Source organism: Hypomesus nipponensis, chromosome 23 (assembly GCF_054491055.1).
Source record: "Hypomesus nipponensis isolate SF chromosome 23, ASM5449105v1, whole genome shotgun sequence".
NCBI classification, from domain to species: Eukaryota; Metazoa; Chordata; class Actinopteri; order Osmeriformes; family Osmeridae; genus Hypomesus; species Hypomesus nipponensis.
This window is the reverse complement of record NC_140383.1, coordinates 18,516,556-18,543,340: the sequence shown is the minus strand read 5'-3', so window position 1 is coordinate 18,543,340 and position 26,785 is coordinate 18,516,556. Positions and strand designations below refer to the sequence as shown.

Genomic DNA, 26,785 nt, shown 5'->3' with positions numbered 1-26,785 from the left:
AGCCTTAAATTAGCTCATCACAGTGTGATTTTTTGAAAAAAATTATAAAATGCATATCTAGGATAAGTCAAGCCAGCAGGGTCCTAGAATTTGTGTGAAGTGCCCAAATGACCCCTGCTTGATGCTTCTAGTGTTGAGTTCAACCATAGCTATGCGTCTAAGACAGTATTGTCCTAACCTTTGGTAGATGAAGAAACAATCTTTTGTTTTAAAATAGTTATTTGAAATTAAAGCTGACGAGGCCATTTGAAAGACTCAACAGTGCCAGTAAGTCCCAGTTTTGTGTAACACTCAAGCCAATGTGCGTTAAAAAGGTTAAACATCTTGTGATTGTTCTGCCTACCTATTCAGAGTGCTGATCCTCCACTTGAAGCGATACAGCTTCAATGCCCAGCTGTCTCTTAACAGCAAGCTAGGCCAACAAGTGGTGATTCCCAGATACCTGACGTTGCTGTCCCACTGCACAGATGCAACACGCCCTCCCCTGAGCCTAGGCTGGAGTGCACACACTGCCATGTAAGACTATTACTGTCAACTATCTCAAATACAGCACACACCTTTCAGCATCATTAGTAGCACAAAGTAGTCACATTAAACAATTAAACATGACACATATTTTTGGTACTTGCAGGTTGCGAACGCTTAAGGGCTCCCAGTCAGTGAATTCCTCATCCTCACTTCTCAGGTAAGCTACTGATTGCGCCATGGGACAAAATATTACTAATCACTCAGTGTTCAAATAAAATGTGGCTTTGATGGGGCTCAAATCAAGGAATATGTGAAACTAGAGAGGGTACAATTTCTGGGGAAATTGTAGGGTGTGCTTGCTTACTTGCGTTGGTTGCAGGGGTCCGTATTTAAATTACATTTCTGTATATTTTATATTAAAATGCATAGCCTACTTATTATTTATAAAGATTACATAGATTTAAAAGCATTTTTTTTCTGCTCATTTACAACTCAAAATACTAAGAGTGAAGAGTAGAATGAAATAGTTGTCTTCTCATTTCCCCTGCAAGAGGGAATAGTGATCAGCAACCTCATAGTTGAGTCAAAACGAATACATTTGGCAGACCAGTGTTCAAATAGTATCATCTGCTAACTGAAAATATGCCCCCAAAAGCGTAAATAAGCTTGACATTTATTTCGGGGAAAATCACTCATTCATAAGAATGTCAGTGTTAGCGATCATTGTCAGTAACAAGGCAAAATGCGATATAGCCCTGCTGTGTGGAGAAGCTGCCCCGTTAAATTGTAGGCTACAACTACTACTAGACTGTCTTGGTAGCGATTGCGTTGGTTGAATTCGATTTAACGTTACTTCCGTTGTACGGTCTAGGCTGAAATGAATTATTTTCATGAACAGATTGAAGTTTAGGCAGTGGCAATGGAGTTCAGGTTAGTAGTCACTAACATGTGCTGCCGTTTGACTTCCTACGAAGGCTACTGTAAACAGCTGTGATGTTTTTTTTAGCTACTAGACTACTGTAGGCTACAGTACAGCGTTGCAGTGAGCTACACTGGTTTGAAACCACAGGTAATTTTAATTTCACCAACAAATCGTTCACTTTTAATCTAATGTCAAAATAAATCCTACAACGAAAATGTATTTGTGAGGAATGTTTATTTTAACGATTGAAAACAGATGCATCATAGACCGCTGTAGTATGTGTTGCCCGAGCAACAGAGGCTAATGTCATGATGCTAATGCTTCAGTGAAATAGTAGACTACTGTTTCGGAAAGTAGATGTAACTACTTCCTTATATCAGCTTATATTGTATATTACACTTCACAATTGTGTTTCATATCACAAAGTAAAATGGGTAAATAGTTAACACCCTGGCCTCTTTGCTTGTGGCGTTTCTGCAGCTCCCTTGCAGTAAAGCAGTTAGCCGAGCTATCTCCCAGAAGAACGAGCTGCTAAACTAATGTTATGCTAGAGGTAGTCACGCGATATTTCGTGACGTCAGTAGCGTCAGTGACTGTGGCTAGCAAGTTAGCCACCGTTAGCTTCACTTTTGCCACAAAAACTTAATAAAAACCTAAATCGTGCAACGGAACATAAATCCCAATAGAACCAACGCAATCGCGACCAAGACGAACCTTTTGACATTGACGTTGTCTATGTAGTCCAAATATTGACTGAGCCTTAGGGTCGCGAAAATAAACAATAATAATAATAATAATAAATATATATGTGAGATAACAATGGTTTGTGCTCGCCGAAGGCAAGAACAGCCCAATTAAATCCACAAGCTAGTCCCACATGAAGGTTATATCCATACTTGCAAGAGTTTCAAATTAGGGATGCACCAAATCCATATTTTTGGGGTTTGGCCAAATACCGAATCCACTGGTTAAGATTCTGCCAAAACCAAATACCGAATCCTACTCCCATCAGTCCATTAACACAGTAACACATTAATGAAGTAAACAACATCCACGGCAGGGTATTTTTCATTTTATTTTAACTGCAAAAAAAAAAAAAATAGGCAACATTGTCAGGAAGGCAAGTGGGAAAAACTATTTCCCACTTGCCTATCTCAAGATCCAATCAATATCCAAAATATTAGCCTTTTAGATTTCTTTTTGTCAGATGTTTCATGCGCAAATGTTCTAAAAGCCGAGATGTTGTGTATTGTTTAGGTCCTTGCCACCACAATACAAATAGGCATTGCAAATTGAGCATATAGCTCGACTTCAATCGCCTTCTTTTGACTGAAAGTACTGCCCAACAACACTTTCTGCTCACAAGTTCCATTTTCACTTTTTCCCAGCCTACTGCATGGAGTCTTCCACCTACGTAAACACCTTCCTGTAATCAACAGCGGCGTCATTACTTCAACCAGTATAGCGCGCGTATGGAGGACCAAACCTGCCATATTTAAAAATGAATGAATGAATAAATAAATGTCCACATCCATGCATTTAGACATAAATAAATGAATACATGTACTAATTAATGCACAATTGTCAATCAATATTACCTTATAATTTACATGTATTTATGTATTTATTTGTGTATTCATTTATTTATTTATTCATTCATGTATTCATTCATTTATTCATTCATTTATTCATTCATTTATTTCTTCTTCTCAATATGTTAATGAGATGTGTCAATCAAAATACGTAGGCGGTATTTGACACACCATTGGCTAATCGTTTTCCACGCTTTGTATTCGATTATGTAGCCTTACATCCATCCTTGCTGTCATGGACAACATAGCTTACATGGACAGGCTGGCCGACCTTGTTGAAAACAAAGATTTAATTCACCATATATGATATTTGGATAAACAAACATGTTATAAAGATTTTACTACGTTAGTTGTGGGCTATCACTTAACACCCAACTTCACTACGCTGACCTGCCAACCATGTGTTTTACCCGATAAAAACGTAAATATTTTTAAATAAAAAATCCTTGTTGATTGTCAAACTAACATATTTGTCCTGTGTGTAAGAGCGAGATAGACAATCTGGCATATAGCCCCCAATCAAGCAGAAGAGAAATTTGTGAAGATTGACGACACAAAGTTAATCATCGAAGATGAAAAGTAGCATAGTCCTAAATGGAGTTGTATGCCCCATAGCACATATTTTACAAAGACTACGGCAACAAAAGCCAAACGTTGCCACGTTATGTTGGGAATGGGATGCCGTTGCGACGGTTATTGTTGGAGCAACAAGTTGCCTAAATAGCCTGTAGCCTATGCCATGTTTATGTACATGTCAGCTTTACATGTAGAAAAGAAAATCTCAGAGAAGGTGAAAGGCTTGGTGACCGGCGTGAAGAAATGCGCGCCTAGTGTGAACAGCATCGCGCCATTCGTAGTATATTGTGGCGCTCCAGGGCGCTTCGCAGCCAGTGTGTCCCAGGCGTTAGCTAGATTGAATCTATGGCTCTGGATTGATTGCAATGTCTGAACATCAGTTTCCACGCCTACTGGCCTCCTCTCATTATCATATTGGGAACAATGAATGAATGAATAAATAAATGAATACATAAATGAATATATAAATGAATGAATGAATAAATCAATAAATCAATAAATCAATACATAAATGAATACAAAATAAATCAATACATAAATGTCAAATATATGTAACTATTGATTGACAATTGTGCATTAATTAATATATATATTTGTTTATTTCTGTCTAAATGCATGGATGTGGACATTTATTTATTCATTCATTCATTTGTAAATATGGCAGGTTTGGTCCTCCATACGCGCGTAGTGCAAGCGTAGGGTTTGACTCGGTGGAAAAGAATTCTACGGTTTGGCTGAAACCGAACCCTGTCATAAAGCCTGGATTCGGTGCATCCCTTGTTTACGGTGTTTTCACACTGCAGCGACGTGAGCGACGCAACAACATGCTTTCCATTCATTTTCAATGGAGCCAGGCGAATCGCTTGAGTGGTGCATTGTGGGTAGCGACGCAACACAATCCAAGCAATCAAATGAGGAGCGATTTTCACTAACAATGGCCAATCTGAGTGTTTTCTTGTTTCTCATAACGTAGCAACCATGGTAAACATTTCTAGCTTTCAGTTCCAAGATGGAGGGAAACTAATCGACTGTGTGGCTGCATATCCAGTCCTGTACAATAAATCTCTGTATTTGTACAAAGACATGAATTTAAAAAATGAGGCCTGGCACAGGGTTGCCAACGTTGTCGGTGCTCCTGGTGGGTTTTTTGTACTTTCAAATTCAATCTTGTCACATTACGTAATTTTTATTCTGTGGTAACTAGCTAGCTAGCCCAGCTGGAATTCCCTAATCGTATCGATAAATTAGCAGAGACTTTGAGTAACATAACAAAATGTTTTTACACGTATGTTTGTCGTGTATGTCTATTAAACATTTTTGTATTTTGTATAGGCTACAAGTTGTATTTCGATCTATATTGCGAGTACGTAAACCCAAGTCTGCACACTTTGCCATGACGTTGTACAAACTACAACGGTGACTTAAGAGAACTACAACTCTGCATTAATCTGTCTGACACGTCCCCGAGCGTGGTGCACTGTGCGAAAGCGAGCGATGGCAAGCGATTTGTGTCGTTGCAGTGTGAACGCACCGTTAGATACTGTAATGCACACTGGCCATCTGAAAGCGAGCAGGTTTTTATCTGCTCGCTTTCAGATGTAACATCTAATGTGGAGGTGTTAGACATCCTTGTATCATGCTCTTTGCAGTCAGTCATGCTTTATTGTTGTTTCCAGGAAAGGCTGTGTGAAGGCCGGCAGCTCGAGCAGCGTCCTGGTGGATTCTGATGGCGAGGAGGAACCGAGCAGGAAGGTGGCAATCCGCAAGCGCCGTTTTTGCGATTGCATGCCTGACGACGAGCGAACAGACGAAGTAGGCAGCAAAGGAATTAAGAAATAAGTTCCATTTTTGATTGTGGTTGTGTTTTTGATGTTTAATTTTACTGCACGTCTTACAACATTTGTTTGTCAAAGCATACACGGTCATCAGATACATAGTGATTTTGTCTAACTTAATCTGTGCCTGCTATTTCAAGGCCTTTTCACCCATAATGTCCCTCAATGTCTCAAGACTTAATCAGCCCCCTCTTCAAGAATCTCTCAACACAGAGCCTATGGCCAATTTCTGACTTCCTGCTCCAAGGAACTGGAAATAGTGTCTGGTGCTCATCTTCAGGACCACCTTCATTACTTTTTTGGGATGTTCCAGTGGTTTTAGTTTTTGACACAGCACTGAGACGACACTTCTCAGGGTCAACAACAACCTCCTGAGTGCTGCTGTTGATGGCTCCCCCTGCTTCCTGGTTCTCCTTGACCTCAGTGCAGTGTTTGACACAGTTGACCACTCCATCTTTATTGAATGCCTTGGAGCCAGCACCTGCCTCACCAACACTGCTCTGAACTAGTTCTGCGCCTACCTCTGAAAGGTGTCAGACCCATCCTGTTACATATGGTTTATCACAGGGGTCTGTCCTTGATCATATCCTTTCTATTCTTTACATGCACCCCTTCAGCCAAGTTATCCATAATAATTAAGATAAAAGGTTACCAAAAATTTAATAACTATAACTAAATAGTTACTAAATAAAAAGGTCACTCATTCCATTGTTATGCAGACAACACTCAGGTCTGCATTAACACCAACCATTCTCCCTTAGTTTCCTGCACCCTTCTCCCCAGTGAAGCAAAACTTCCTCCAGCTTATTTATGGCACTAAAATGGAGGCCTTTTTGTTGGTAACTTCCCATCAGATCCTACGCACACGTGTAATTCACTTTTTCTTTGACAAAAAAGCAATCCCTCTCCTCCTTCACATACAGCAACCACTACAAAAAACTTTCCATCATGAAAACATTGTCAAGCTCTGACCTTCTCTCTTGCTGTCAGCATAGATGGAAAAAGTACACACACCCTTCACTCAAGTAGAAGTACAGATACTTGTGTTTAAAAAGACTGGTAAAAGTTGAAGTGTTGACTACACTTAAAGAACTATGGGCTCTGATATATAGTTTACTGAAGTAAAAAGTTGCCATTACAGCTGAGTCAGATGGCTGAGCGGTTAGGGAACCGGGCTAGTAATCTGAAGGTTGCTAGATCGATTCCCGGCTGTGCCAAATGATGTTGTGTCCTTGGGCAAGGCACTTCACCCTACTTGCCTCGGGGGGAATGTCCCTGTACTTACTGTAAGTCGCTCTGGATAAGAGCAACTGCTAAATGACTAAATGTAAATGTACAACTAAATTGTTTGTTGGAGTTCTTGTACAAACTCGGAAACTGTGCTTCAAACCTGCTTTTCCAACCTTCTTACTTGCTAACATTCAGTCCATCGACAACAAAATGGATGAACTTAACGCTCGTGTCAAATTCCAACGGGACATCAGGAACTGCTGTGTACTGGCGTTCGTCGAGACCTGGCAGTCTCCGAAGATCTCCGACACGGCGGTTACACCGTTGGGATTCACCATATACTGCCAGGACAGAACAGCTGATTCAGGGAAGTGCAGGGGCGGAGTTATCTGTGTTATGGTTAACTCTTTTTGGGCTACGGATGTAGCGGTACTAGCATCCCACTGCTCTACGGTCCTTGAGCTGCTAACTGTAAAAATCAGACCCTTCTATCTGCCTCGGGAATTCACTGCGATCGTCATGAGTGCAGTCTACATCCCCCCCAGGCAGACAAAGCCGCTGCTTTGGATGAACTGTATGGGATTATCAATGGTCTGGAAAAGGTGCACCCAGAGGCAGCCTTCATTGTTGTTGGTGATTTCAACAGAGCCAACATGAAGAAAGTCCTGTCCTGGAGTCCAGCTACCATGGCTCTGACCCCAGGCGCATGTGGAGTGGACTTAAAGCCATTACAGACTACAAAGGGAGAGGCTCCAGTGAGACCCAGTCCTCTGTCCTACTGCCAGACGAGCTGAATTCTTTCTACGCTCGCTTTGAAAGGGACAGTGCCCCCCCCTGCAGTGGAGCTACCTGAAGGCCTAGCCAGTGGTGTGCCTACACTAACCCGAGCCAAGGTGAGGTAGTGCTTCAAAAAGATCAACCCTCGCAAGGCACCTGGCCCAGACAGCATATCAGGTAGGACCCTCAGGGGCTGCGCTGACCAGTTAGCAGGGGTCTTCAGTGACATCTTCAAACTCTCCCTCAACCTGTCTATACTCCCCACCTGCTTCAAGAGGACCACCATTATCCCTGTGCCCAAGAACACCAATGTCACATGTTTGATCGACTATCGCCTGATAGCACTGATCTTTGTCATCATGAAGACCTTCAAGCGGCTAGTCAAAAAATGAATCTGCTCCTCACTCTCCCCCACCCTGGACCCTATGCAGTTTGCACACCGGTCCAACAGGTCTACAGACAATGCTCTGACTATGCACACCGCTCTCTCCCACCTGGACAAAGGGAATACGTATGTAAGGATGCTGTTCATTGACTAAAGCTCAGCATTCAACACCATCATCCCCTCCAGACTGGTCTCCAAGCTTGTGGACCTGGGACTAAGCACCTCCCTCTGCAAGTAGATCTTCCACTTCCTGACGGGGAGGCCACAGGTGGTGAGAATCGGTGACCGCTCCTCATCCGTACCGATCACCAACACAGACACCCCTCAGGGCTATGTGCTCAGCCCTCTCCTGTTCTCCTTGTACACTCACGACTGTGTGGCACCTCACAGCTCCAACCTCTTGACGAGTCACCCTGACATCATGGTGCCAGGACAATAACCTCTCCCTCAACATCAGCAAGACTAAGGAGATGATTGTGGACAATAGGAGGCGGCAGGAGGAGGAGCATGCACCCCTACTCATCAACAGATCTGAAGTGGAGAAGGTCAGCTGCTTCAAGTTCCTCGGGGTGAACATCAGCAACAACCTCACCTGGTCTGGTCACACAGTGGTCAAAGCAGCCCGTAAACGCCTCTTCTTCCTGAGTATACTGAAGAAGTTTGGTATGGACTCAGTCATCCTCAATAACTTTTACAGATGCACTATAGAAGCATTCTGACTGGGTGCATTACAGTGTGGTATGGGAGCTACACAGACAGGGACCCTCAAGGCCCTATGAAGTGTGGTCCGTTCTGCTGTGTTCATCATCGGCAGGAAGCTCCCAGCCCTACAGGACACCTACCAAACACACTGCCTAAGGAAAGCTGGCAAGATTCTAAGAGACTGTTACCACCCTTCCTTCAGTCTTATTTACCCCATTGCCTTCTAGCAGGCGTTACCGCAGCATCCGGTCCTGCACACGCAGACTGGACAACAGTTTCTACCCAAGGGCCATCAGGCTTTTGAATGGACATTGATATGGACACTAATACACTTCACACTAGTCACTTTAAACACTGTCACTTTCAGCTACTGGTCACACAGTAACATTGCACTACTGTACCTCACTGTACTTCGCCATCAGGCTCCTGTATGGTCATTGGCTTAGTCACTGATTGTCATCTTAGTTACTTACACACTGTCACTCTCAGCTGCTGGTTGCACTATCTGTAATTTTGCACTATTGTACTGAACTCCACCTAGGTTGGAATATGTTATAGGTTGAATAGGTTATATGTGCATTTAGGGTTAGTATAGTGTATTTATTTATTGTTATCTGTATATTTAGGAAGTTTTAGTATTAGGGTTAGTATAGTGTATTATTTATTGCTATCTGTATATTTAGGAAGTTTTATTTAAGCTCAGCATAGATATTATGTTCTGTGTACGTTATGTTATGCCACGTGCTTGCGTTGTCTTGTCTTAAGAATTTCAGTGCCCAGTCTCACCTTGTGTTGTTCTGTGTACCTGACAAATAAAAGACTTGAGACTACCTGTTTTAGTGTCACGCTGGTAACTGGACATCACATCATATTAATACATTTATACAAAAATTAACTATATGCACACTCAGTGCATTGGCCAGGAATCCTTTTTGACACCGACAGTTTCTAACATCTCCCTCATATATGGCCATGGGTGATCAGGAATGTCTCTATTCTCAGTCATGTCTCGACATTGCTAACTCCTTCTGTCTCATCCATTGCCATTCTTGTTGCCTTCTGCCTTGCAGCTTTGTTGCTTCAAAGCTCTTGGTAGCTTCGTAGACTAGCTTACGTTTGTTGTGCGTGTGCAGGAAATTTAAAAAGGCGCGCAAAGACAATAAATAATATTGATAATGCCACCAAATAATCTAAAAATTAATCTGCTCCTCACTGCCCCCCACCCTGGACCCTATGCAGTTTGCATACCGGTCCAACAGGTCTACAGACGATGCCATTGGGCAATAAATATATAAATTATATAGCTGAATCCATTTACCGACATCAACTAATAAATACATTTATTTTAGTGCTGTCAGTTAAACGGGTTATTAACGGCGTCAATTTTTTTATCGCAGGATTAACGCTCTTTTTGGCCTAGCAAACTTTTTAGTTTTTTTCACATGCTGTTGCAACAACTACTGACGTTAGGAAAACTACAATACCACACCGGATCTAGCTAGACCGGAAACAAAACAACAAGCATGCCCCACACACTTGTTTGGGCTTGCGAGCCGGCTAAAGAGTAGTAGCAGAGCCCGTTTACGGATATCAGACATTCTCTGGTATTAGGCTAACGTTACGTTTTTAGTGGATGGCGAGCACGAGACGCCAATAAGATTCTGAATGGAAAGTTTACTTTAAAAAAGTTACCAAATGGTTCCATTGACAAGACCAAAGTGATCTGTGTGTTTTGTAGTTGTGAACTGAGCTATCATCGCAGCACGTTGTCCAGTCTGAAATACCACTTGATGGCCAAGCACATAGCTGATGCAAATTCTCCGCCCCCTCGTCAAAGCCAGGCGATTGCAATGTTGTTTTCAAAAAAAAAAAAAACATTTGCACAAAGCAATACGAACCACTTTTCCATGTTGATAAGAGCATTAAAATTAGAAAAAAGAATGGAACAAAAAGAAATCAAGGGACATTGAGAAGTTAAAAATGTGCGATTAATTGCGATTAACCGCGAGTTATGTATGACATTAATGCAATTAATCGCGATTAAATATTTTTATCGTGTGACAGCACGAATTTATTTATTTCAAAATTACGTTTTTGTAAAGACAACATTTATTTATTTCATGGGACTTTTATTTCCTAATGCCACATTTATTTATTTTTTGAGACTTTTACACACCACATTTATTTCCACTTATATTTCCACACCACATTTATTTCTGTGCTGTATTTATTTCCGATCTCACATGCAAACGAGAGGGGCGTGGTTATCTTCAGAACAACGCAGCTGCACACAAGATCGAAGGCAGATAGGGACACCTAGATAGCTATGTTACCTGTATGGGGGATGACAGTGGCATCGCACTGCCGAAAAGCATACAATGTGGACAAGCTTTACCCATAATGGCTTTGTCGTCTCTACCTTTTTATCATTGGTTCCCAATGGAAGTGATGGTGACCTAGTAGCTTACGTGTGGGGACTTGCTCTTTGATAGCTGCGAGGTGGCGCTGAAGTTACCTTTGTAAACATTGCTTTAGCTCGTGTGACATGTAACTCGTCTGCAAAGCTAACAATCACTGCCACCACTACGTTTTCCTTGGTGGTATGTTGGTTATCACCAGTCTCAACGTTGGCAACTGTAGGCCAAGTGGCTGGCTAGCCGGCTAGCTAGCTGGCGAAATAATAAAAGGACGACATCAGTGTGGCCATTTCAGCTAGAGCTAGCTAGTGTTGTGCTGTATTGTCACAGACCTGAACAGCCAAACCCGTTTTGTCTCTGACTGGTCATTAAAACGAGTCTAGTGGTCGTGGTTTGATTGAATATTGAATAATTACATATACTACAGAGGGTACAATTTCTGAGGAAATTGTAGGGTGTGCTTGCTTATGTTTGTTGCACATTACAATTTACAGCTGATATTTCTGTATATTTTATATAAAAATGCATAGCCTACTTATTATTTATAAAGATTACATAGATTTAGAAGCTGCTCATTTACAACTCAAAATACTAAGAGTGAACAGTAGAATGAAGTTGTCTTTTTTTCCCGTGCAAGAGGGAATGGTGATCAGCAACCTCATAGTTGGATCATAACAACTACATGTGGTAGACGGGTGTAAAAATTGACCTAATCTCTATGATTTAAATGTCATTGTAAGTTTTTCCCTTCTCGTGCTATTTTCAGGCATTTAGCCTACTCATATTGCATTTATTCATTAATAAAGAACCCCCTTTGAAGATTATTTTAACAACGACGTTACCAGCAGTAGCTATCTCAGATGGAATCGCGAGTCAAATAGTAGAATACCATCTGCTAACTGAAAATATGCCCCCAAAAACGTAAATAAGCTTGACATTTATTTAGGGGAAAATCCCTCGTTCATAAAAATGTCAGTGGTAGCGATCATTGTCAGTAACAAGGCAAAATGCAATATAGCCCTGTGTGGAGAAGCTGGCCCGGTAAATTGTATTACTACTACTAGACTGTGTTTGTCTTGGTAGCGATTGCGTTAGTTGAATTTGATTTAACGTTACTTCCGTTGTACGGTCTCGGCTGAAATGAATTATGTTCATAAACAGATTGACAAACTTTAGGCTGTGGCAATGGAGTTCAGGTTAGTAGTCACTAGTCAGATAGTTTCCCCTATTGAAAGACTTTTGATTTAAGTAAGGTTAGTGCCGAACATGTGCCGCCGTTTGACTTACTACTGGTACTGTAAACGGCTGGGGAGATGTTTTTGTTAGCTACTGTACTAGACTAGGCTACAGCATTGCAGTGAGCTACACTGGGTTGAAACCACAGGTAATGATAATTTCACCCACAAATTGTTTACTTGTAATCTTATGTCATAATAAATCCTACAACGAAAATGTATTTGTGAGGAATGTTAATTTTAACGATTGAAAACAGATGCATCATAGACCGCTGTAGTATGTGTTGCCTGGGCAACAGAGGCTAATGTCATGATGCTAATGCTTCAGTGAAATAGTAGACTACTGTTTACGAAATTAGATGTACTTCCTTAATAATATTAGCTTATATTGTACATTACACATTACAATTGTGTGTCATATCACAAAGTAAAATGAGCAAATAGTTATCACCCAGGCCTCTTTGCTTGTGGCGTTTCTGCAGCTGCCTTGCAGTAAAGCAGTTATCTCCCAGAAGTTAACGAGCTGCTAAACTAGTGTTCTGCTAGATAGTCACGCAAGTTTTCGTGACGTTAGTGGCGCCAGTGACTGTGGCTAGCAAGTTGCCGAAGGCAAAGTACACCCAATAATATATGTGAGATAACAATGGTTTGTGCTCGCCGAAGGCAAACATACCCCAATTATACTATCTGGGTTTGGGTATTGTGTACCGTGTTGAATGGGTCTTGGTTTGGACACGTCTCGGTTAGTCATGTCGTGTCATGTCATCATCTACCGCTTGTCCGTGGGTCAGGTCGCGGGGGCAGCAACCTAAGCAGGGAGGCCCAGACTTCCCTCTCCCCGGCCACTTTCACCAGCTCTTCCTGGGGGACCTCAGATTTGGAGGTGCTGATTCGCATCCCAGCCGCTTCACATTCGGTTGCAAACTGCTCCAGTGAGAGCTGAACGTTGCGGCCCGATGAAGCCAACAGGACCACGTCATCTGCAAAAAGCAACCACCCGATCCTGAGGTCACCAAACCGGACCCCCTCAACGCCCTGGCTGCGCCTCGAAAATTCTGTCAATATAAGTAATGAACAGAGTCAGTGACAAAGGGCAGCCCTGGCGGAGTCCAACCCTCACCGGAAACAAGTTTGACTTACTACCGGCAATGCGGACCAAACTTTGGCACCGGTCGGACAGGGACCGGACAGCCCCGATCAGGGAATCCGGTACCCCGTACTCTCGGAGCACCCCCCACATGAGCCCCCAAGGGACATGGTCAAACGCCTTTTCCAAATCCACAACACATGTGTAGACTGGTTGGGCGAACTCCCATGTACCCTCCAGGACTGCGGGGGGTATAGAGCTGGTCCACTGTTCCACGGCCAGGACGAAAACCACATTGCTCCTCCTGAATCCGAGGTTCGACAATCCGACGGACCCTCCTCTCCAGGACCCCTGAATAGACTTTCCTAGGGAGGCTGAGGAGTGTGATCCCCCTAAAGTTGGAGCACACCCTCCGGTCCCCCTTTTTAAAGAGGGGAACCACCACCCCGAGTCGTGTCAACTAAGACAGCGACCTCTGCCCCAGAGATAGAAGGGCCCCCCCCGATGTCCCCCAATCCAGGACGTCCCCCGTCGAGGTCAGCAGCGCACTATCCCCACCGTATACATTGTTGACAGAGCACTGCTTCCCCCACCTGAGTTGCCGGATGGTGGTCCAGAACCTTTTTGAAGCCATTCGGAAGTCGTTCTCCATGGCCTCGGCGAACTCCTCCCATGCCCGGGTTTTTGCCTCCGCGACCGCCAAAGGTCCCCCCTGGAGGTGGGCGTTGAAGCTCCCTCTGACAGAGGGCAGAGGGTTCTGGCAGCCGTTCCCAGCAGACCATCACATTACGTTTGGGCCTGCCAGGGCTGACCGGTGTCCTCCCCCACCATCGAAGCCAACTCACCACCAGGTGGTGATCAGTTGACAGCTCTGCCCCTCTCCTCACCCGAGTGTCCAAGGCATGCGGCCTCAAGTCCGACATGACTACAAAGTCATTGAATCATCGAACTGAGACCTCGGGTGTCCTGGTGCCAGGTGCACATATGGACACCCTTATGCTTGAACATGGTGATCGTTATGGACAAGCCGTGTCTAGCACAGAAGTCCAATAACAAAACACCGCTCGGGTTCAGATCGGGGAGACGTTCCTCCCAATCACGCCCCTTCAGGTCTCACTGTCATTGCCCACATGAGCATTGAAGTCCCCGAGGAGGACGAAGGAATCCCCGGGAGGAGCGCTTTCCAGCACCCCACCCCCCCCCCCCCCCCGAGATTCCAAAAAGGGTGGGTACTCTGAGCTGCCGTTTGGTGCGTGACCCGCTTCTGGGCAGGGGCAACTGAGAACCATTGTTATTTTTCTTCATGGTAGGTTTTTGAGCCACGCTTTGTCTGGTCCTTCGCCTGGAACCTGTTTGCCTTGGGTGACCCTACCAGGGGCATAAAGCCCCCGACAACATAGCTTCCAGGATCACTAGGACACGCAAACCCCTCCACCGCGGTAAGGCGGTGACTCAGGGAGGGGAGTTGCAACTTTAAATTGCCAATAATAACAAATGACTTCAATTTGAAGCAGTACTGTAAATCCAAAGGTATGGGTAAAGTCTGGAATGTACGTTCTGTAGAGCACTTATCTGCCTAAGTACCTCTACAAAATCTACAATGTGTGCCAAAATAATATATCCTGACAAGCCATGCTGATCAATTTGATCTATAAGGCCAGCATGCGATCTGACACGACTAATGTCTTCCATCCTCCTACCGAATCTAGGTGTCCCTACTATCTGCCTTCGATCTTGTGTGCAGCTGCGTTGGTCTGAAGATAACCACGCCCCTCTCTTTTGCATGTGAGATCGGCATAAATACAGCACAGAAATAAATGTGGTGTGTAAAAGTCTCAACAAATAAATAAATGTGGCATCAGGAAATAAAAGTCCCATTAAATAAATAAATGTCTTTACAAAAACGTCATTTTTAAATAAATACATGTATTTATTTATCAATGTCAGTAAATGGATTCAGCTATACAATTATATAATGCTTTATTTATATATTTATTGCTATGTTTTTTTATTTCAGAGTTTATTTCATAGCCATATTTATGTATGTATTTATATATTTATTTACCAATTAATGTATTCATTTAATTTTGACTAACTGGCCGTTCCATAACTTTCAAGTGCATTCATGGAATAGATGGATTAGATGAATTGAACCACCTCAGGTCAAGAACAACAGTTTCCTCTTACACCCCCAGAACAAACCTGACTGCTGGACCGTGACACAACTAAATACCTAAAAGCACCCAGTCAATACATGTTTTTAAAACTAGTTTTGAAACATTTCTTTCAGAAGTTGTATCTTACACATACAGTATGGATTTTTGTCTGTTATCTGCCAGTTATTTATTATGTATTCTCTTTTTTTACTGGCACCCTGAGAGTTGGTAGAGAAAATATGGAACACTCACTTCACATGCAAGCCTTCTGTTTTGTGTAAATGTCTGTATGTTTAGATTCATCGGAGTCCAAATGAGTCGGCAGACCTCAATGAGATCAATGATGATGAGATGCTAGCAGCCGTGTTTGAGATGAGTCGACATGACGATGGCCCCTCTGGCCAAGCCCTGGATGACCAGCCGACCAGCAGTCCAGACACAGGCTTTGGAGATAACGATGTTCAGGAGCTGGCCTATCACACAGAGCTTCTAGACACTGAGAACAAACAGTCTGCAGGTAAACTGACCAACTCAGGGACTGTGTAATTAAAATGAAAATCACAATACAACTTGTATGTGGATGTAATGAACCTTATGAATGCGTAAAATTCAAATTATATTTTTCCAACTACAAGAATAATACAGATACATAAATTATGAGAAAACAAACAACTAAGGATATCCACAAATATAGCTGCCAGCAACGATGAGGGGGCAAGCAAGCTTTTTGGTGACATCTTCAGAATAGGGTTCTAAGTTTATATATATAGGAGTTGAAAATAGGACCAAATGTGTGGCGTGTGAAAAATTAAGGCTTTAAAAAAAAAGGATGCATTGTAAAGTACAAAATGGTAGAAATTGACGCAGAGGATGCATAATAATAGGTTAAGTCACAAATGACGGCTTTGCCATTTGCTAGTTCTTCTAGCTAAAACCGACAGAATGTGTGTTCTCTTGTACATATCCCTATTTCTAATCAAATAATTAACTGAATAACCTGTCAGTTAGCCACTACTACAGTAAAGTTTTAGCCTTTTGCCCAGTTCGCTTCTCGTGCAGAGCGCGCAAGCAATTGTTTTAGCATTAGTTTGAGCGCAAAATCATTTTTTGAGCGTTATGTAAAATAAACATTAGGTTGGACTCGTATTGTTATTTGCTGAATGTATTTAACAATGAATATTATAATAATAAATATAACTGCAGGCAGCAATGGCAGGTTCATCCTCAACATTGCAAACTATTTCAAAATTGACATGATACAGACATGCATTTCGTACATGTACACAACATTAAGACAATTGGAGCAATGGCTGATTAAGTCATTTTTTGAAATTCTAAACACATTTTCACTGAAGAGCATGTAAAAATCCAAGCTTACATTACATTTACATTTATGTATTTAGCAGACGCTTTTATCCAAAGCGACTTCCAAGAAAAAGTTTTACAAAAGTGCATAGGTCACTGATCATAACAACAAGATAGCCCCAAACATTGCAGGTAGCCAAACATGAAGCATATATTGTGAAACCAAATAAGTCCCAAAGGAAAGAACCGTAAGAGCATGTAGATGCTTGTAGATAAATTACAATTAAACAGCAAGAACCTCAAAAGTGCACCTGTACCTGTGGAAAAAGCAAGCAACTATAATAATATATTTCACAGTGAGTACAATAATATTAAGACAGTTACAACAAACCAACAAGAGCAACAAGTTTCTCAAGAGTCATTGTGATCCTGGGGGAAACTAACATCCGGTCCAGCCAATCATTTCTAAGTGCCGTCATACTCCCGGAACAGGTGCGTCTTGAGCCTTTTCCTGAAGGTGGGGAGACAGTCAGTATCCCTGATGGAGATGGGGAGTTGATTCCACCATTGGGGGCCAGACAGGAGAAGAGATTGTGTTGGGACAGGGCGCTCTTGAGGGGTGGGATCACCAGACGGTTGTCAGAAGAAGACTGTAGCTGGCGGGTGGGGGTGTAAGGCTGGAGGAGAGACTTGATTTAGTCGGGTGCAGTCCCGTTCACCGCTCGGAAGGTCAGTACCAGAGTCTTGAATCTGATACGGATACACGATGGGAAGCCAGTGGACGGAGATGAGGAGCGAGGTAACATGGGAGCATCTGGGTAGATGGAAGACCAGATGGGCTGCCGCATTCTGAATCTCCTGGAGAGGGTGGGTTTCGATGCTGTGAGACCGGCAAGCAGCGAGTTGCAGTAGTCCAACTTTGAGAGGACAAGTGCTTGGACTAGCAGCTGGGTGGAATGCTCAGACGGGTATCTCCTGATCTTCCGGATGTTATAGAGGGTGGATCTACACAACCAGGAGACCGTAGCAATGTGGGCTGTGAGGGAGAGCTTGTCATCCATGGTCACCCCGAGGTTCCTGGCAGAGGACGAAGGGGTCACCGTCCCCAGGGTGATTGAGAGATCGTGGGAGATTTTACCGGGATGATGAGGGGTTCTGTTTTGGCGAGGTTCAGCTGGAGGTGGTGCTTGGTCATCCAGGCGGAGATGTCTGTGAGTCAGGCCTCGGTCCTAGCTGAGATCTCTGGATCAGTTGGGGGCAACGACAGGTACAGCTGCGTGTCGTCAGCATAGCAGTGGTAGGAGAAGCCATGGGAGGTGATGATTGGTCCAAGCGAGGTGGTTTACAGGGAGAAGAGGAGGGTCCAAGGATGGAGCCTGACACTTTGCCTCCCCAGGAGACTTGGTAGGATCTTCCCGACAAGTAGGATGAGATCCACTGAAGTGCAGTGCCAGTGATGCCCATCTCAGAGAGTGTGGCGAGCAGGATTTGATGGTTAACTGTATCAAATGCTGCAGAAAGGTCCAGCAGAATGATGACAGATGACCTTGAAGGCGCTCTGGCAGACTGGAGGGCAGTGGTGACTGACAGGAGGGCGGTTTCTGTGGAGTGGCCAGTCTTGAAGTCGATTGGTTGGGGTCAAGCAGGTTGTTCTGAGAAAGTTTGACAGTTGGTTAGATACAGAGCATTCAATTGTTTTAGAAAAGAAGGGTAGCAGTGATACTGGTCTGTAGTTCTGAGGGATAGCTGGGTTAAGGGAGGGTTTTTTGAGTAGAGGACTAACTCTGGCCTGTTTGAAGGCAGAGGGAAAATTGCCGTAAGTAAAAGAAGAGTTAAGGACATGGAGAAGAAAAGTTATGATGGAGGGAGAGATAGTTTGAAAGACAGGGGGGAAGGAGGGGGGGTTAAGAAGGGTGGAGAAGGTGGAGAAAAGTTTGTGAGGGTTTGAGGCAGAGTTAATTTTGTTAAGAAAGTAATGGGTTTTAGCATCAGTTATGCGGGCAGTGAAGTATTTGAGGAGGGAACAGGGGTGAAAGTAAGCCGGTATGCCGTACCGGTAAGAAATGTCCTCCCGGTACTCCGTACCGGTAAGAAATTATGACACAAGCACAGGCCCATTGCAACAAGGCAAGCAAAACAAGCAATTGCTTGGGGCGCCAAGCTGGCTTGGGGCCCCAAGACAACAACTGGTTAAGAATAAAATGCAACGACAAACGTGTGAGCGCCCCTTTGATAGTCAATGCAGTAAAGTGCAATGACACTGTTATCGGGATCCCCGTCAAGGGGCCCCTCTCATGATCTGTGCTGCTGGCAAAATACAAAAACCTCGTCGGTCGGCAGTCATCTTGAAGCGGAATTATGCTTCAGGAAGCCAAAAAAGGAAGAAGAGAAAGGAAGAGAAGGATACTAAAAAACAAGATAGTGGTAAGTGATAAATCACTCTGGATAAAATAGCTCTACTTGTCTTGGTGTAATTTTGCAGCAGGTAGGCTAGCAAAAATAGGTTTATGTTAGTCCGTTAGACAGAGACTTAGTTTTAACATGCCGCAGTGCTGTGTCCCGTGTTGTTTAAATAGATCTGAGTTCAACAGTCATTCTCGCTGGAGCGGGCTGGGGGACACTTTTTTTTTCTGCCCAAATCAACAAAGCTGCCATATGATGGCACTTGTCTCTGCCGATTGGGCACGCGCATGTGCTATACCTGACTGCCTGACCCTCATCAAACACAGATACAGGTGGGTTAAAGAGTGATACTAGAGTGATAAGAAGTCCTAGTGAATGTTTGATAAGTAGACTATAATTCAGTAAATAACAAACAAATAATAAATAATTAGGCTAAGTTAAATTTTCGGTGCGCGCTATGCGCATGCATTACACCTGTATCATAGTGACACCAAGAAATAAAAACTACTTTCACCCCTTGGAGGGAATGATACTTATCAAGGTCGAGAACGTCTTTGGACTTGCGCCATCTCCTCTCAGCTGCTCGAAGGATGGACTGTTCTCCACGAATAACATCCGTGAGCCACGGGCAGGAGGGAGAAGTTCGCGCAGGCCTGAGAGAGTGATACAGTTATGTGTCAGGATGAGGTTGTGCTGCTTTCCTGCCTTGTGGGTCGCCGGTGTGTTCAGCAGCTTCAGGTCGAAGGAAGCCAGAAAAGACTTGAAGTCAACGGCCTGCGTTCCATCGAGGTGGATGTTGAAGTTCCCGAGGAGTATCAGTGGTGTTTCATCATTCGGGAGGACGCTGAGGAGCATGTCCAGCTCCTCTACAAAGTCAGCTAGCGGCCCTTGTGGGCGATAGAAGCCAACTAAAAATGCTTTGAAAGGATCGGTTAGCATCACATAATGGTGTTCAAATGATTTGGCAGAAACAAAAAAGGGGGGTGGATGGGTATTTAATATGTGGGGAAAAAAACAAAACTGTCCCACCACCTCGCCCGGTTGATTAAGGTGAGTGAGAGAATGAGTGGTTGACGGAGAGAGCAGCTGGAGTTGCAGTGTTGTCTGGGTGGATCCATATCTCTGTCAGCGCAAGAGCGCGCAGAGAAGCTTGGGATGCAAACGCCGGGATGAAGTCTGCCTTGTTCACAGCAGACTGGCAGTTCCAGAGCCCTATAGAAAGAGAGAGGGCAGGTGGAGAAGATCTGGATAGGTAGCCAAGATTAGACGTGGAACGCATATACTTTGTCCTGAATATGCTAATGCATGACTGACGATGGCCTTAATTATAATGTCAACAGAGCTGGGTCTGGGGCGACGAGTACCTTGAAACTCAAATTGCTAGCTAGTTGCCATAAAACAATCTAGCTTTGTACCCTAGAGCCCTGTCCGTGATGAGACTAACTCCAGCTAGCACAAATAATGAAACAAGGTGCCAAGTTGCCGACATTATGGGTTCTTGAGACTTTTTTGTTCCCCATGAGCAATAAGGCATGCATACCAACTTTCAGACATCTTGGCCTGACGGGGTAAAAATGCCACCCTTTTGAAAGTGACAAGTTTGAAGCTTGTTCTGTAAAGTCACCTGTGCTCTGGTCAGGCACATCATGCAGAGATCCATTCTTTAAAAGCTCAGGACTGGGAATGACGTCACACCTGAGTTCAGGGTTGCCAGGTCCAGCAAAGATTTCCAGCCCAACAAGTGCTCAAAATGCATGTTGAAACGGTGAAGCATTAGTAACTACCATACCAAACTTGGGCCACTTTAGACAGAAGGTGGCGCTCCAGGCCACGCCCCAATTTGCCAATTTTCAAAGTGATGCCATTTGCTTCCCATTCGTCCCAAAATTCTGAAATTCATTACATATGCCTTATTTCCCATGAGGAATAAAAAAGCCTCAAGAACTTATAACGGCCGCCATATTGGATTTTTCTGTACAATAAAGATTTGTCTCAAAATGAACTGGAGCTCCGATTGACTTGTAATACTAAACTGATTTCTAAGACATGTGTTTGCATAGGGTGATAAGCACTAAGGAATATATCACAAAATGTCCAAATTATGAACATACGGGTGAATTTGCACTTGTGGCACATAATTCATGTGACCATAAATACCGTAATTTATAGCCTATTGGTTTGTCTGTCCAACAGAAAACAGTGTCAACTGGACACCCGTAACTTATAACAAGTAACTTATTTTATGCCAGAGATTCCGTTTTTGTAGTTGTCAAATATAGCAATGTTTTAGCTGTTAGACTGGAAACCACTAAATGAAAGAACGGCTAGACTAGCAAGCCAGATAGTTTAAAGCAGTGCTACATTAGCTATTTTGTTGCAGTAACGCTAAATGGGTGTGGGCACTCATCGGCATAAACTCAAATATCGTTTCCACTATATGTTAACGTATTATGAAATAGATCCGATTAAATGAGTGAAAACAAGGCACATATGCCCATATTTTGTATTTATGAATCCGGGACAGGAATGCTCTTTGCAAGCTAACTAGCGACAGCGATGGTGAGTTTGTGTCACTTCTTGGACATAAGCTTGATTATAAAAAATAAAATAAACAGTTGGAAACTGTTAGCGTTTTTCACAGTACTGTAGAGGAAACTTTCCTGAACAGATCAAGTTAAGGTTGTGGCATTGAAGTTCAGGTTAGCCAAGGGTGTAAAGACCACTCGGCTAATTACAGACATCTTCAACTGTTAAAATCCCAGTGCCACATACGGAATGGTACACATGCATTGGCTCTAATTTGAGTGTTGGTTTGTTTCATCAATTGAAAAACTGATATGGGACTTTTGACTGAGGTAGTGGGGGTGCTAGTTTTTCGTGGCAAGCTTCCAAAATAACTATGGACTTGTACATTTGAGTTTGTAACTGCAGTGATGGTAGCTACAGTACACACTTCTAAGGTGTAAGGTATCCAGTGTCCATGAATTAGCCAAGGACGATACAAGATTACTTTATTGTGTTGAATAGGTTGAATTAATAAATGAGACAGCAACAAAATGTTCTCTGCTCCCACCAGCAAGCTCTAGTTATAGTAGCATATTCGTGCTTTCCAGTAAGTGTCTAGTTCCGATAACCATACCAAGACTGGTCCTGCTTGAAAAGCATCTAACCCTCCAGTCTCAATTTTTTTGTTGTTGCTTTTGTTCTGTGAGAAGCCTTTAAAAAGAAAAACTAGTCACAGTCATTGTTGAGTTGGCGTTCTTCGAGGCAAACCGATCAACTACATCTTCATACATCTGAACAACATTTGTCGACTCAATACTGCTCTTCTTCAAACCATGAAACTGTCCCGTCTTCTTGTTGTTTCTATGAGCCAGATGACAAGGATGGTCACAGAACTTGTCTTATTTTATTGAGCCATCCTATTAGGTACCACATACATACTTTCTTCAATACTTTTTGTTATTATTAGGGCTGTGAAATGATTAAAAATTGTAATCAAATTAATCACAGGTTTCTGTGGATTAATCATGATTAATTATATATTACAGGTTTTCCAAATTTGTCATTAGTGTTTGATTTTGCGGTACCTTGATGTTCGAGTCACCAGTTGCCACTCGCAAAACTTTGGTGAACCCCTCGTCCTCAGCAATATCAATCGGTCTACAGCTTTTTGCAATACATTTGGCAACTGTGCTAGTCACCTTGTCACAGGCAGACTTAGTGAGGGCCCTACACTGTTTAGTGAGGGTGGTTTGGCGCATTCTACTTGAACTCCCCTCGCCGACCTACGCATGCTACTTTAGGCTGATATTGCTTCAGTGAAACGATAACATTCAGTCATTTAGCATTCAGTCATGTAGCAGACGCTCTTATCCAGAGCGATAACGTCTTCCCGCCCACAGAGTGTGCATATCACTTTGGTTTTATTGGGTGTTCCATCTTAGTTTTTTTGGAACACAAACTTCTCATCCAGAAGTTGCAGATTGGATGGAATTGTGGTTATTACGTTAAATGCGTGAAACAAAAATAACGAATGAATCCTGTAATTTAATCGCGTTATTTTTCACAGCCCTAGTTATTATATATCGGCCACCCAAGCACTCGCCAATATTCATACTAGAATTATCTGAACTATTATCACTATGTGTCACTAGATATGACAAAGTACTTTTAAACTGAGACTTAAATATCCAAGTAAATAAAAAAGCAGACCCAAGAACTATTGAGCTCTTAAATCTCAGAGACCAGGGGTTCCCAATCCTTGTCCTCAGGCCTGATTTAATTCAGGTGTGTTGGAACAAGGAAACATCTAAAACATGCCGGGCAGGGAGGCCCGAGGACCAGGATTGGGAACCCCTGTCCTAGACAGTCTCAATCTAACTCAACACATAATAGACCCAACACACCGGCACGGAAACACACTAGATCTAGTAATAACAACTGGACTAAATATCAATAATATTTCAATAACTGATCTACCCCTCTTAGACCATCATTATATACTTTTTAATGTGGAAATTATCCTAACAAAAACCACAAAGATTCTTAGTCCAAAGAAGAAATTTAGACGATACAGCTATGATTAAATGTTCTGAACAATTTGCTCTATATGAGCCAACTAATCATGATTGCTCTATGAATGAAATTGTAGAAAACCTCAATGATGCACTATTATCTGTGTAAGACTCTGTTGCACCACTGAAAACCAAAAAGAAGTGCTCAAGCAGAACCTCCCCATGGCTGAGAAATAAAAATGTTGGTGAAACAAAAATAAAATGCCGTGCAGCAGAGAGAAAATGGAGGAAAACAAAGATCACTATCCACTACAATATCTACAAAGATACACTAACCACTTATAACAAAACCATCCGTCTAGCAAGGAGAGAATATTTCTCCAAAATTATTACAGAAAATGCCAGAAATTCCAGAGTTCTTTTCTCCACCATTGACCAGCTGCTTAACACTGTCCCTGTCCCACCACCATCCTCAGCAGTTAAATGTGAAGAGCTTGCTTTGTTCTTCAAGAACAAAATAACTTTGATCAGAGCTAGTATTATTAATAGTGGGGTCGAAACTGACATCAGTAGATTCTGCAACATAACCATGAGCACATTTACCTGTATCATACTTGGTGAACTTTCCAAAATTGTCAGCGAATATAACTCCACAACCTCCGATATTGATCCCATACCAACAACATTCTTTAAGCGAGTGTTTGATAGTGTCTCAGGTCCGGTGCAAGAGATTATAAACACATCCCTTAGAACTGGCGTCTTCCCAGATGCCTTCAAAACAGCTGTTGTAAAGCCCCTGTTAAAGAAACCCAAATTGGATAACAGTCTACTTGCAAATTACAGACCAATATCAAACCCTCCATTTATTAGTAAAGTACTGGAAAAGATAGTTTTAGTCCGATTAAATTATTTTCTTGAAGAAAATAACATCCTGGAAGTCTCGCAGTCAGGTTTCCGGAAATATCACAGTACTGAATCTGCTCTCACCAAAATAATTAGCGACCTCAGACTAAACTCTGATGCAAATAAAGTCTCTATCTTTATCCTGCTAGATCTCAGTGCAGCATTTGATACCATTGATCACGACATCCTAATCAATAGACTGGAAAAGCTTATTGGGTTCACGGATAGTGTTTTGAACTGGATAAAATCATATATCACAGGAAGGAAGTTTTATGTTAGTTTAGGAGACCATAGGTCCAAGAAACATGAGAACTGCTACGGGGTTGCTCAAGGAAGCTGCTTAGGTCCATTACTTTTTTCTCTTTATATGTTACCACTCGGCGACATAATCAGAGAACATAACATAGATTTCCATAGCTATGCGGATGACACACAACGATATATATCCACTGAACCCAACGATGCAACGGCCATCAATTCCCATCAATTCCATCACCAACTGCCTGTTGGCAATAAACAAATGGATGAATAATAACTTTCTTAAATTAAATGAAGACAAAACTGAAGTCCTACTATGTGGCCCCAAATCCAAAAGAGAGATTTTTACTAAGAATCTCGGAGGCTTAACCCCCTGTCTTAAACCATAGGTGACGAGTCTCTGTGTAATCCTGGACTAGATTTGAATTTCAACTCTCACATAAATAAAGTGACCAAAACAGCTTTCTTTCACCTGAGGAATATAGCAAAGGTACGACCAAAATGATGCAGACAAGTTAATTCATGCTTTTAAATACAGCCGGCTGGACTACTGTAACATACTTTTCACTGGTCTTTCCAAGAAAACCACTGAAAGACTACAGCTCATTCAAAATTCTGCAGCTAGATTACTAACCAAAACTAAAAGGAGAGAACACATTAGTTCTGTCTTAGCTGCTTTACACTGGCTCCCTGTTACCTTCAAAATAGACTTCAAGGTATTTTTCCTCACATACAAAGCTCTACACGGACAAGGACCTAACTACATTGCTTACTCCCTTATAAACTACACGCCAGCTAGAACACTGCGATCATCAAATGCAGGCCTATTGGAGGTCAACAGAAGCAGTCATAAGAAGATTGGTGATTTGGCCTTTGCTAATTATGCCCCAAAACTATGGAACAAATTACCCATAAATATTAGGGAAGCAAACACACCAGACATTTTAAAAGACAGCTTAAAACCTACCTTTTTACCGAAGCATTTAAGTAATTTTATCTCAGAAGGGTTTTACTACTTTTATTAGTTAAACTATTGTTGCTATTTTAATTATGACTTTTATCACTTGTATTCATGTTTTTATTGATTTTATGTATAGCACCTTGAGCTACAATTCTTGTATGAAATTTGCTATATAAATAAAGTATTACTTACTTACTTGTATCCACATACTAATTACATCATTATGTACTATACATGTTATAGCACAATACATTACACCCTGTGTACATGTAAACGGTACTGTGTAGATTTCCCACACTGTCAATAAGATGTCTTAATACACTGATCTAAGTTATTGTAAGACTTATGTTAGACAAATGCAAGTCTTCTGGTCAATGTGGGAAATCGCAGTGGTGTTAACATGTACAGATGAGCAGTTATGAGCCCATGGATGCAATTGAGGTGTTTGAGGATGTGGATGATCCGTTTGCCTCAGGAGAATGTCAACAATGAATGTGACTTTCAGGTTTTTTTAAAGCTTCTCATAGAACCAAGGTATAAAAACAGCAGACTGGAGTTTGATGCTTTTTAAACAGGACAAGTCTTGGTAACAGCAATTTGCATTTGCACGAACTATAGACTAGTAAAACAACATGCTTAAATGAACTGACAACATAAGTTATACAACTTCAAGTTCTCAAGGACGCCCACACTCGATCTCAACTGGCTAGTTATCCTCTTTTTTCTTTCTCTCCCTTTAACGCTGAGTGGCGCACATGCTTGCTCGCGGTGTGAAGCGCGTGTCCGTGCTATTCTCCGACATGCACTCCGCTGATAGACGGCCTTTTGTACCACTAATAATCATCAGTTATCATCCTTTTTCCAGATTTTTGAAGTATAGTTCACCTTACACATTTTACTGCTCACAATACTTGTACAAAGCGTATATTTGTGCATGTTATTATGTAATGTTTTCCCTCTTAGTGTTTCCACACAGGCCAACATCCCAATCAATTTAGCACAACTCTATCAACACACCAGCCACTGGATACATCAACAACTGGAAGTTTAGATGGC

At 42.4% G+C, this 26,785-nt stretch overlaps 1 protein-coding gene across 8 annotated transcripts in view; it reads left to right on the top strand.

Annotated features, from left to right (window-relative positions):
• usp37 (ubiquitin specific peptidase 37) overlaps positions 1 to 26,785 on the top strand; it is a 134,806-nt gene that overhangs the window by 84,655 nt on the left and 23,366 nt on the right. For 7 of the 8 annotated variants that reach the window (XM_084688387.1, XM_084688382.1, XM_084688383.1 and 4 more), the window contains 4 exons: positions 352 to 516; positions 632 to 685; positions 5,235 to 5,370; positions 15,680 to 15,899. In XM_084688387.1, coding sequence (XP_084544513.1) covers positions 352 to 516; positions 632 to 685; positions 5,235 to 5,370; positions 15,680 to 15,899 — 575 coding nt within the window. The remainder of the gene's footprint in view (positions 1 to 351; positions 517 to 631; positions 686 to 5,234; positions 5,371 to 15,679; positions 15,900 to 26,785) is intronic. The other variant, XM_084688389.1, reaches the window with a different exon arrangement.